This window comes from Felis catus, chromosome B2 (assembly GCF_018350175.1).
Source record: "Felis catus isolate Fca126 chromosome B2, F.catus_Fca126_mat1.0, whole genome shotgun sequence".
Lineage (NCBI taxonomy): Eukaryota > Metazoa > Chordata > Mammalia > Carnivora > Felidae > Felis > Felis catus.
The window spans coordinates 123052875-123065593 of NC_058372.1; the positions used below are offsets into that span (position 1 = coordinate 123052875).

Below are 12719 nucleotides of genomic sequence, written 5' to 3' on the forward strand. Positions count from 1 at the left end.
TACACTAATCTCTTGAGGGCATGGACTACATCTCATTGCTTTTGAAATCCACGTGCTTAAAATTGTACAGTTAAGCTGGCCATATGACAAGGTTTGTGCTGGTTTACCTGGCTTCATTATTAACTGCACTCCCTTTCACTCTCAAAAGTGTCATATTTGACAAATTATATATAATTTGCATAGTATATGTTTGGTAAAGTTTTGAATACATAGTATATGTTTGGTATAAACATACTTCTGCATAGTATATGTTTGGTAAAGTTCTGAATGAACGGATGAGATTTAATTTGTCTTAATTAGCCCCATATCTGAACACTAGTGTATACAATAGAGTACATATAGACAATATACGTAGTGAGAATTTTTAAAAAGTTAATTGCTTATGATGTCTTTTTTCCTTAAGCTTCACTCCCACCTGATTTAATATTGCTTCAAGTTACCTTGGGCAACACAGCATCAATTGCCTGTTTGGCTCGCTGCTTGGTTTCAGAGTTGCTGTAACTTGTCTTATTTTTTTTATTTAAAAAAAATTTTTTTAACGTTTATTTATTTTTGAGACAGAAAGAGACAGAGCATGAACAGGGGAGGGTCAGAGAGAGGGAGACACAGAATCTGAAACAAGCTCCAGGCTCTGAGCTGTCAGCACAGAGCCCCACGCGGGGCTCGAACTCACGGACCGCAAGATCATGACCTGAGCCGAAGTCGGCCGCCTAACCGACTGAGCCACCCAGGCGGCCCTAACTTGTCTTATTTTATAATCATCAGAAATACCTCCTGATGCCAGTCTTCCAAAATCACAACGAATAAATAAAACCCCAAAAACGCGCAGTAAAGGCTAACATGCTAAAACAAAAGTTGTCACCTAACCCTAGAATCACACTGCCTCGTTAGGTCTAACACAAGATACGTGGCGCAAATCACTTTGTTTTGCCCAAAACAAAGATGGACTCCGTAGCAGTCAGAGCCCTTTCCTTTCCGGACCAATCGAAATCCAGCATTCAGGGCACCGGGTGTCCTCACTTCCGCCTCGTCTTCCTGGGTCTCTAATTTGGCGAGTCGGGACTATCCGCCTCTGATCCGAAACGGCTGTGGCAGCGCCAGGGCGGCGAGGCCCAGAAGCGGCGGGCGGGATGAGCGGGGCGCGCGTCGGAGCGGTGCGGACGCTGCGGGTGCCGGGTCGCCATGGCTATGCGGCCGAGTTTTCCCCGTACCTGCCGGGCCGGCTGGCCTGCGCCGCCGCGCAGCACTATGGCATCGCGGGTGAGGCCGCGCAGCGCCGCCGGGGCGGGGGCGGGTTCCAGCCGAACCCCAGCTTCACCCTGCGGTGGGAAAGCACTTCCGACAGTAGACAGTGCCACACGTGTACACCAGGGGGAGCCGAGGAGCGCGCGAATTCTGGCTTCCTCCTTTGTCCATTGTGGGGAGTGGGTCTGGGTCTATGATCCTTTTCAGTTACGTTGCGGAAGTAGCATCTGGGAGGTGCCTGCTGGCCCATACTCTTACTCCTTAGGGCACCTCCTCCACCTCCACCTGACCACCCAATCCCACCCCTAGGCACACGCTTCCTGCCTTGAGCGGGCTCAGCGGATGTGACCCCTCTGGCCGTTCGGACGGGACCGACAGCACTTGTAAAGGGGACAGTCCGCAGGGTCACCCGAGTACCTGCTAATGGGTCCACCTTCCTCACAGTCTGCATCCGGGCTGTGGGTCGTAAGAAGGATGGCCTTGAGCGGACGCTTGGAGTCTCCCCACAATTGCCATCATGAAATTGATCAAGTTCTGCCGCTACCTCTTGTTGTCTCAGGAGGAATACACACATTTGCAAGTAGTTGGAGGTTCAAGTTAACTCGTGCGCGCTCTCTTTCTGTCTCTCTTTTGTAATGTTTATTTTCGAGAGAGAGAGAGAGAGCCCCTGAGCAGGGGTGGGGGCAGAGAGAGAGAGAGGGAGACTGAGGATCCTATAAGCAGGTTCTGTGCTGTCAGTGCAGAGCCCCATATAGGGCATAAACCGGGAGATCATGACCTAAGTGGGATGCTTAACCAACTGAGCCACCCAGGGACCCCAAGTTCACTGTCTCTTTTCAAGGACTAGATTGGAAGGTGGGATTCCATTCATAAAATTTCTTCTTTTAACTTAAAGCTTACCTGTTATTTATGCACAGAAGCTCTGTGAAATAATTCATTGCATAACGTCAGCTTTTGATAGTTGTTTTTCTTTGGCCCTAGGGCGGAAAAAAAATGGTATGATTTCTAAAATTCAGAAGGCAAGAAATATTTACTTGTATTTTCACCATTTAGCTCTTACTGCTTGCACTGTTACATTCAAGTTTACAATACTAACCCACCAGTTAGGTTGAAACTCATGAGTTTGATACTTTAAATTAAATCCTTTGTAAAAACGTACAAGGAGGTGGTTTTTTTTTTTTTTTAATCCTGTTTAAATGGAGTGTTTTTCCTCCCTCAGTCTATATAACAAATACATCTTTTAAAATATGCTTGTCCCTTAGAAAAATAATTCATTTTGGGTAGATAACTAACCTACTCAGCACTTTACCATCTAGTATGTGGTAAATTCCACCAGGTATTTTGTTTTAAAATCCCATGCTGAATGTATTTCAGATTTTTTAGCAAGGCAGTGTGATGCAGTAGAAGGAGCAGAGCTTCTGGAATCTGTCAGCCAAAGGTTTCTTGCCTGGAAATAGGGATTATGACACCTATTTGGGAGGTTTATGTGCCTGGCAGCCTGTCTGGCCATACAATATTAATTCAGATATCTCTCCCCGCCCCCCCCCCCTTTAGGGCTGTGTCTGGATCCCAAGCATAGGTGAGATAAGTTTAATATTTCATGGTTGAGGTGCAATATAGAAAAACAGGAATGGAGCGCACAGTCCTGATCAGTTTGTATACACGGTCTCAATAACTTTAGGGAGAAATTTGTGGTAGTAAAATTAGGTACTCATTCCTCAGCAACCTCCCCCCCCCCTTCACCTTAGCTGTTCCCCTGGCAAGTTCAAAAGCATGATCTTGATTTTTTTTTTTTTTTTCTCCTTAGGCTGTGGAACCCTTCTGATATTGGATCAAAATGAATCTGGGCTTAGACTTTTTAGAAGGTAAGGTGGCTCTAATGATTAAACTTACAGGTATTCTCTTTTGCTACCAAAGCCTTAATATAATTAGATTTTGAATCTTTTTGATCAGTAAAATATTTTTTCATTTTTAAATTTGTGGTAGAAAAGAAACTTCAGCATTTGCATGTATAGAACTTATTTTTGCCAGTAAACTGTGATTATGTCATTTTTCTTCTAAAGCCCTTGTCTCTTAGTGTTCATTTGTAAAGTAGAAAACTTAAACATAAAAAAATGTAAACTAGTTAGTATACTGTGTGACGTTTCTAACTTTGCTGTCTTCTTCACATAGTTGGGGTTAATTCATTCAGGAGCTAATTATCCATTTTGTGAGTTATCTAGCACTGCTTTCTGTTTCTTGTTTCTATGGCTGTCTTGACTGTTGGACTCATTAACACCTCCATCTGGGTTAGTCAATGTCAGAGAAAGGAAAGGAAGCTCTGTCATGAGATCATGACCTGCTCACAGCTCAGGCGGAATTTTATGTGGGAAGTTGAAATTCTTGGTCTAAATTAGTATTGTGAAGTGCTTGCTGCTCCCTCCTGTGAACCACACAACCCAAAAAAACGCAAAACAGTGAGCACCCAGGTGTGGCGTCCTGCCCTCATAAACAGCGCCAAATTTCTAAATGGGAGACCGAATTTTAATCCAGCTCCACAGTTTTCTTGCTGTGTGACCTGGGATGTTCCTGTCACATCTCTGAACTCATTTCTGGGTCTGTCAAGTTCTAGCTCTATTTCTCTTCCATAGTTGTGAAGACCATGTGAGATAATGGGTGTTAAAATAATGTGATAAACTTGAAAGAGTGTAAAATTATGGTTCCTATTTTATGTTCAGCTGCCTGTGCAACCAGATTTTTTTTATTCTACTTTTCCTGGTGTAGCTTTGACTGGAACGATGGTTTGTTTGACGTGACCTGGAGTGAGAACAATGAACACATCTTGGTCACCTGTAGTGGCGATGGCTCGCTGCAGCTCTGGGACACGGCCAAAGCCGCAGGACCACTGCAGGTCTACAAAGAACACACTCAGGAGGTAGGAAGGCAGGTCCTTCTGGGCTGATTGGTTTTATTTTAGATGAAATCCATTTGGGGATGGAAACAAGGGGACTGGAAGTTTAAGCTTTACTATTTCTTGCATATGGTAGATGTCATTTGTTATTTGATTATTCCGACATTAAGTACATCTTGCCCTAAGGAGCTAAGAAAGAAGGAAAGGTCAAGCTTCTTCTTAGGCAGTAAAAACGCCCCCAGTAGTAGGTATGCTGTAGTGCTGTTTCCTCCAGAAGAGGCCCATCTCTTTCTTCCCGCTGTAGGGTATGCTTGCCCTATACCGCCTTAAGGAGGAAGTAGGCAGACTTTTCACCAAGGCGTCACAAGATTGCCTTTAGGGCCTCAGTAAGGTTCCTAGGGATTTTCAGAATATAGTGGAGCAAGAGCATCAAATGCAGATTATGAGACAGAGCTTACTGAAGAAATTTGAAATCTAAACCAGTTCATGTATCTAGGTTCTGTGTGTATGTATATGGGTAGCACAGAAGATAGTTTGGTTTTCATATCCTTTAGATAAATACCTAGTAGTGCCATTGCTGGGTCACAGGGTAGTTCTAGGTTTCGTTTTCTTGAGGAACCTCCATACTGTTTTCCAGAGCGGCTGCACCAGTCTGCTCTCCCACCAACAGTGCAAAAGGGTTCCCCTTTCTCTGCATCCTCGCCAACATCTGTCGTTGCCTGAGTTGTTAATTTTAGCCATTCTGACAGGTGTGAGGTGATGAACCACTGGGTTCTGCTCCTGAAACCAGTACTACACGGTATGTTAACTAACTTGAATGTAAATAAGTAAATTAAAAAAAAAGAAAATAGTTTGGTTCTCAGTCATATAAAAATACAAAGGTATTTTTAATGAATGTGATGGGAAAGACATTCCCTTACGGTGTTTTGCCTAGAATGTTTCAAAATTTCCCTCAAGGTAGCTGTAGATCTTTCAATTTACTTTCAGATTTGTGTCTAGCACAGTACCTGGCCCATAGAAGGCCTTCAAAGGATGCTTGTTAAATGCAAGAATATTAGTCGTTTGTGATAAAAAGATTAGTTGTGTGAAGATTCCAGAGTGTTAAGAGAGTGGGTTAGGAGTGACATTCAAGGTGACATATACTCAATTTAAGGTTTACATCAACATCTAGTTCCCAATGTGCTCATTACAATTTTTGAAAAATAGTTAACATTTGTCCTCATTGTCAAATAATGGGCTTATCAATTTGCTTAACTTTTTTGAAAAAAGATTTGACCCACTTCAAGTTCTTGGTTATGAAAACTTACCTTTGAACTAAGTATGCAGCTATTCGTATTTCATTGTGGAGGAAGTGTATTTAGCTATACATTTTGTAGTAAAAATGTGCCATGTGGTTAAGACCTTGCTTACTTTAAGAACATCAATGAATGGAGTGCCTGGGCGGCTCAATTGGTTAAGTGTCCAACTTTGGCCCAGATCGTGATCTCACGGTTTGTGAGTTTGAGCCTCGCATCGGGCTGTGTGCTGACAGCTCAGAGCTTGGAGCCTGCCTCGCATTCTGTGTCTCCTACTCTCTCTGCCCCTCCTTGCCACTCCCCTCAAAAATAAATAAACATTAAAGAAATTTTTTAAAAAAATTTAAAAAATCAATGATTGACTCTTGTGATATGATAGAAGCTGAAAAGTTTACAATGATGGATGCCCATAAAAAATATTAATGCAGAATGACAATGAGTCATGCATTTAATACCAGTTCCCTTTAGAAATTGCATTTATGTTTAAAATGGAACAACAGACTTGTCAGCTGAAGGGATCTATCTTTCTTTCCTTTTTCCCTCCCTCCCTCCCTCCGTTCCTTCGTTTCTTCCTTTCTTCCGGGGCACAATTGAACTTGATATATTTCCTTGTGTGTATTTAGTCATGCTTAGCCATTTTTTCTGGATTAGGTTACTGCAATAAGATTTTTCTTAAAATCTAGAATAAATTTAAAGCGTCCCCTCCCCCATAGAATTGTGATTATGGGGAAAAATAATTTCCAGTTATGTGTCAGTGAGTCTTGTTGGATTTTACTATGAATAGGATGTAATATCCTTCACTACTTTTCACTACTATGTTTGAAAAACATTCACTTTTTTTTCTTTTTCTTTCTGGTTTTTTTTTTTTTTTTTTTTTTACTTTGTTTAGTATTTTAAAGTTTTAACTTGTATTTAAAAAGCTAGATCTGTCCGTACTGGTAGCACATGTTTTGTGCCAGGCATATGCTAGTCTTCAAAGTTGCAAATATGAATAAGACTCAGGAGCTAATCTCTGGTAGTAGATCTGGGACATGCAAGCAAACTAATACAATGTGATCATGTTGAAAAGAAGTGTCTAGAAGATGCAGATAGAGAAACCAAGGACCGTCACAAAAGAGACGCCATTTGAGCTGAGTCTTGGACAGTTAGCAGGAATTCACTGGCAGCCCAAGGGGAAGAGGGCAGTTTTAGTAGAAAAGAGCATCTCACAGGTGCAGATCTGTGAAAGAGCATGACATGTTCAAGGCAGTCACAGGTCCTTTGGTGTGACTAGAGCAGAGTGTGTGTGTGGGAATGGTGGGAGATGAGGCGGGAAAGGTGGGGAAGGGCTATATCCTGATGGGCCTTAAATGCCTGGTTGGGGTTGCACTGGATGCTTTGAATATTCAGGAGAGAGATGGATTAATTTTGTAGATTTGGGGCCACACAGTATGGGCAGACAACAGGATATACACGGATGTGTAAGTATTAGCCATTTTCCACTTAATCCAACTTTTCCAGATGCTAGGTATGACTAGACTGTAATTTAGGTACTAAATTTTACTATTTGAAATGAAAACAAAGTAGAAAGTGCTTGTCTTAACTCAGTGGTTTTCAAACTTTGCCACATATAGAATCACGTAGGGACCTTTTAAAAATCTTCATGGTGGTTGGAGCCAGCCATCAATCGGCATGATTTACATTCCCAGATGATTCCAATGTACAGTAGTGTTTGGAAGCCACTGCTTTAACTTCATAGGCATTCAGTTCTGATGACCTTATTATGTATATTGTCTAATATTTTGAGGGTTGTAGATTCAAAATGTAGATTTTAAAAACTACGTAATAAAATGCATCTTTTGATTTACCTTGTGAAGTGGTAACCTCAAAGCTTTAAAACTTTTTAACGAAGAGAAAGTGATAGTTTTAAATAGATGGAAACTGTGATGGAATATTTTTGGGTCAAGAATGACCTTCACGCATGAATATGGCTACTATATATGTAGTCTCTCTGTCATACACTCATTGTGGGTCTCAAACACTGTGCCTGTCTCTAAAGCAGGTTGGTGAGTGAATCATATCTAGAAATTAGAATCCCATATCTCCTAATTTAGATCTAGTAGGAAACTTATGTAGGAGAATGATGCAATCTTATTTGATAATTTTAAATCATGTGAAACTAGAAATTTTTTTTAGTTTAGCTATAATCTGATAGTCTATGAAATTATCCTATTGAATTATTGTCAGAGCTGTTTAAATATATGTAGAATTTACATTTTATGTAAATGTAATGTGAGACAGGGAGGAATTTTATATATATATCTGCATATATTTCAAAAAGAAACAATGGAAAGAGAATCCAAAAGCCAATAAAAATGGTTACCTTTAAAAAGGGTGGGGAATGGGGCGCCTGGGTGGCACAGTCGGTTAAGCGTCCGACTTCAGCCAGGTCACGATCTCGCGGTCCGTGAGTTCGAGCCCCGCGTCAGGCTCTGGGCTGATGGCTCGGAACCTGGAGCCTGTTTCCGATTCTGTGTCTCCCTCTCTCTCTGCCCCTCCCCCGTTCATGCTCTGTCTCTCTCTGTCCCAAAAATAAATAAACGTTGAAAAAAAAAATTAAAAAAAAAAAAAAGGGTGGGGAAGATATCAGGGGAGGCAGGGGACAAGGATGGCTAATTTTCCAAATATAATTTATATCACAGTTTTGGCCTTGGAAAAGTTGAAATATTTTACAAAGTTAAAAATCACTGTTTAATTAAAAAGGAAAAAAAATTGCTGAAAATTGAAAACAAGCAGAAAACACATTCATCTAGTGATGTATCAAATTGGCATTATAACCAGGTATTGAAAATAATGATTTCAAGTGACTTTAGAAATACAGTTTAGTAATTGTCCATGCCTAATAAGATATTTCTGATAAACAAAAAGAGTTGCAAGGAAGTTTTAAACTGCATTCAGAAAGATAAGTATTGTTATTTTGAAACTCTCATATCATGTAGGTTCACATATACCAGTAATTATGTTATTAGAAACCAAAATTTTTTATGTAAGAGAAAAGTAATATGAGAATAAAGAAGTTAAATAGAGACATTTAATCCTAAAACTGGGAAGTATCTGCACAGACTCATGATTTATTTTTCTCTGTTTAAAAAAGTCCATTTGTTCTGGTTCTTTGGACTATAAAGACTGAGCTGCGTTGACAACTCAGTCTCAGTGATATCCCTAGTGCCCAGATTGTTGCCTCTAAATACCATTTCCCACTAAAAGGATCTGGGGATCTTTGGAGAAATAGTTGATTCCAGGACTGGCAGGAAAGGTACAAGGTGAATCCAAAACATCTTCTTGTGTCAGAAGACTGTGAAAGTCCACTGGGATCACATTAGACATTTGGAACAGATAACCTGAAAAGGCTCTCAGTGGCCAATGATGGACAATTTCAACATCAAAAAGAATGACAGTAATGATTTGGAACACTATACACACACAGAGATATGCACTTATATGTATATTTCTACCCACTACATGGAGTTGTAAACATTAAAAAACAACAGCTGGTCATCACTGAAGATTACTAGGACAATGACCTCATTCTGAAAATTGATAAGTAAATATGAAGAATCAAGGCATTTATCCTGCCTTTCTGATATGAATTTTATTGTGGGGTAATTGAGTGGTTGATGTGGAAAATTTCTCATAACTGAATCCTGACTATTAAATGCAGAAGGAATAGCACAATTATAGAGTCGCCATTTAGTAGCCCGTAATGAAATAATGAGTGTAGGCAAAGATTATCTATGAATGCTAAAACATTAATTTAATATTTATACATCTTTTGAACAATTTTGAGATCACTAAAAGTGGGTCAACCAGCAATTATACACCTAATGCAATAGGAAGCTTAAAAAAGATTGAACTGAATTGAACCAAACCTCTAGACCTAACTTCTAACTTAAAGGCAATGGGAGGAGTAGAGGAAAATGTTGACACCAGGAGAGACAATTAGCCAAATCCAGAATGCAGAAGATTCTATGGGACCATTAACTTTGTTTCTTCACCAATTATAAATGTCATGGGAAGGGTGGGTGGGGAAAACAAGATGGGAGAGGAGGACTTTCCTAGATTAGATCTAAGAGACATAACAACTAAGTGTAAAATACGGATGTTGTTTAGTTTTTGATTCAAATAAACCACCTGTAAAAAGACATTTTTGAGACAGTCGGGGAAATAAGAATGTGGACTGAGTTTTAGATGATATTAAGGAACTGTTATTCATCTTGTTAGGTGTGAAAATGGCCTTCTGCTTATATAAACAAGAAAAATATCCTTATCTGCGTAAGTATTTATGAGTGAAGTGGTCTGATGTTAAAATACTCCAGCAGTCAGTCAGTCAGTCAGTCAGTCAGTCACAGGACAGATGAAGCAAGGTGGCAAAATGTTGATAATTCTGGAAAGTATGTGATAGATACCTGGGGATTTATTATGATATTTTTTCTTTTATGCACATTTTAATATTTCTATAATGATAAATTTAAAACATTGTTTCACATTAAAAGAAATATGTAGCCTTTTCTAATCGCTCAGTAATTAAAAGTCAGTGTCCCTTTCCTTTGTATTGATACAGATAAGTATGAACATTCTGGACATAGTTTTTATTTGATGATTTTTAATTAAATAGACCAACTTAAAAAGGGCAGCACTATACAGTAGATTAAAAGCGAGCTCTTTGGGAATTGATTTCAGTAATAAAATTTGTCCTCTCAAACTGTGGTTTTGATGAGGTTCAGATTTCATAAAGCAACGCAAAATACTGTTCAGTGTGGTTTTTTTTTCTTTTTGCAGTTTCTCAATTTTCTTCATCACTGCCGAGAGTAATTAGTTAAGCTAGGCCTTTAGAGGACCCTGCTTTTAAAGCACAACTGCATTCCTCTCTTCTTTTTTATGCATAATTGGACCATTAAGTCATGTCCACTGTTTGAGTGGGAGTGGACAGGGGAATTGGAAATAGGGAAAGGTTGGAGGACTGGACTGACGTGAGTTGTGCTCTTCATGCAGATTTCTCTGCCCCTTCATTCATTCTAGAAACTTTGATTAACCCTACTGTCTGCAAGGGACTGTGTGAAGCCTAGTGGGGAAGATGAGTGAATTGGGAATGGCCCTTGCCCTGGTGGAGTCCTTGTCCTCTCTAGGGAGGGAGGCTTATGCTGCTGGTTACCTAATTTATAATGTGATAAGTGCTGTGAATGTATGGAGTGCTACAAGAGGAGAGGATCTTGTCTGCAGGAAGGGACCAGGATGGCATCCTTAAGTCTGAAGGGAGAGTAGGATTTAACTATTCAAGTGGAGGGGCGCCTGGGTGGCTCAGTCAGTGGAGCATCTGACTCTTGATTTCTGCTCAGGTCATGATCTTACAGGTTAGAGAGTTCGAGCCTCACATCTGTCTCTGCTCTGGCAGCACGGAGCCTTCCTGGGATTCTCTCTCTCTCTTTCTCTTTCTCTCTCTCTCTCTCTCAAAATAAATAAATAAATAAACTTTAAAAGATAACTATTCAGGGAGAGAGAGTCCAGAGGAATAGGGTTAGAGGCAAAGGAAAGTGCCCTCTTGAAGGGCGGGTACTGAGCCTGTGTGCCTGGAAAAGTCAGCATTTTGGCTGTTATGCTAAGACCAGTGGGAAGACATTGAAGATTTTTAAAAACTCACCATGAAAGATTTCATGTTTACATGAATATATGTAAGAAGTAAACATGTATAATGAATGCTTGCATATTCATCATCTAACTTAAGAAATAAAACATTACCTATGCTTTTGGAGCCCCTGCTTACAGATGCTATCTTCTATCTACTTTTTTCTGATTCTACCCTTCTTCCTCTTCTTTTCTTTCCTCCCCTCTTCCCAGAAGTAACCACTAATTATGAATTTCTATTTCTGTTTGCTTTTCTTTTTCGTTTTACTACATATGTGTGCATCCCTAAATCACTCACAGTTTTGCATGATTTCGACCTTTGGGTAATAAGCAGCAGCATGGATGAATGTCAATGTGGAGTGAAGATGGTAAGTTGCAGGAGCCACAGAGCATGATACCATTGAAGGGCTTTCTGGGGGGGAATGACGTTTGTGTTTTTATGCAATGCAGATAATGGATTGGAGGTGAGCCAGGATGGATAGGAAGAGCAGCTGAAGGATGCTACAGTCTAGGTGGTAGGTAGCTTAGGAGTTGATGGCTGTGGCCTCTTAAGAGAAATTATGTACAAACTTGGAACTATGGTCTTTTGGGATCCTGTCTCTCCTAATTAGTTGGCCTTTCTGTTCCTCAGACGTGACAAGCTTGTTTCCTGCTTCAGGGTCTTTTGCTTGTCTTCTGCCAGAGCCTTTCCTCTCAAACGTGCAGAGTTCCGTCTTTCCTGCACGCAGGTCCCTGTTCAGAGAGATCTTCCCTAACCACTCTACTGAGAAGTGACCTCTTAATTCTACATTGTTTTCCAGTCTCCTTCCTTTGCTTTATTTTGCTCTGTAGCTTTCCTTTAAAATCGCATTCTGAAATTATTTATTTATAGTCTGTCTTCCTCTGCTAAAATATATGACCCATCTGGACTGAGGCTTTGTCTTGTCTAACATTGTACTCCCCTTCCCCTTGTGCCTTGTACACAGTAGGTGCTTAAGAAATACTTGTTGAATAGATTAGTGAGGTAACTTGAAGTTGGGATATTGGAATCTACTCATCCTTTTTCAACTCTCTCTCAAACATCTCTCTGACTGTAAACTTTTTTCAGGGTTAATGCCCAAACCCTGCTCCCACTAGACATTTCCACTTGACTATCTTGCTGTCACTTCAAAGTCAGTATGTCTAAAATTACACATTATCTTCTTTCCTCCAGTCTTCCCATTTTGTTAATGCCACCACCACTGATAGTCCCCAGGCACAAACCCTTGGTGTTATCCGGTAGTATTCCCTAGTCCTGATCCCTTGGGTGCTGTCTATGCCTGTATATGACTTTGTGGAGGCGGGAGAGGTGCAGTTCTGATCACTGTTTTCACTTCTGCTTTCTGCTATTGACATTTTAGCCAGGCCTCAAGGTTCTGCTTGGATCCTCTCTTCTGGGCATCAAGCTGAATTTTCCATCCCAGCACCCATTTTGTACTTATGTCTGTAGTTTTATTATTATTTTTTTTAATATTTATTTATTTATTTTGAGAAACAGAGAGAGAGAGAGAGTGAGCAAAGTGGGGGGAGGGGCAGAGAGAGAGGGAGAGAGAATCCAAAGCAGGTTTGTGCTGTCAGCACAGAGCCCGATGTGGGGCTCCATCTCATGA

At 40.4% G+C, this 12719-nt stretch overlaps 1 protein-coding gene across 1 annotated transcript in view; it reads left to right on the top strand.

The window, feature by feature from the left end:
- The first annotated feature begins 993 nt into the window (after positions 1 to 993).
- PEX7 (peroxisomal biogenesis factor 7) overlaps positions 994 to 12719 on the top strand; it is a 79070-nt gene continuing 67344 nt past the window's right edge. The window contains exons 1-3 of the mRNA XM_023254436.2: positions 994 to 1260; positions 3053 to 3110; positions 4009 to 4159. Of these exons, the coding sequence (XP_023110204.1) occupies positions 1131 to 1260; positions 3053 to 3110; positions 4009 to 4159 (339 nt within the window). The 5' untranslated portion in view covers positions 994 to 1130. The remainder of the gene's footprint in view (positions 1261 to 3052; positions 3111 to 4008; positions 4160 to 12719) is intronic.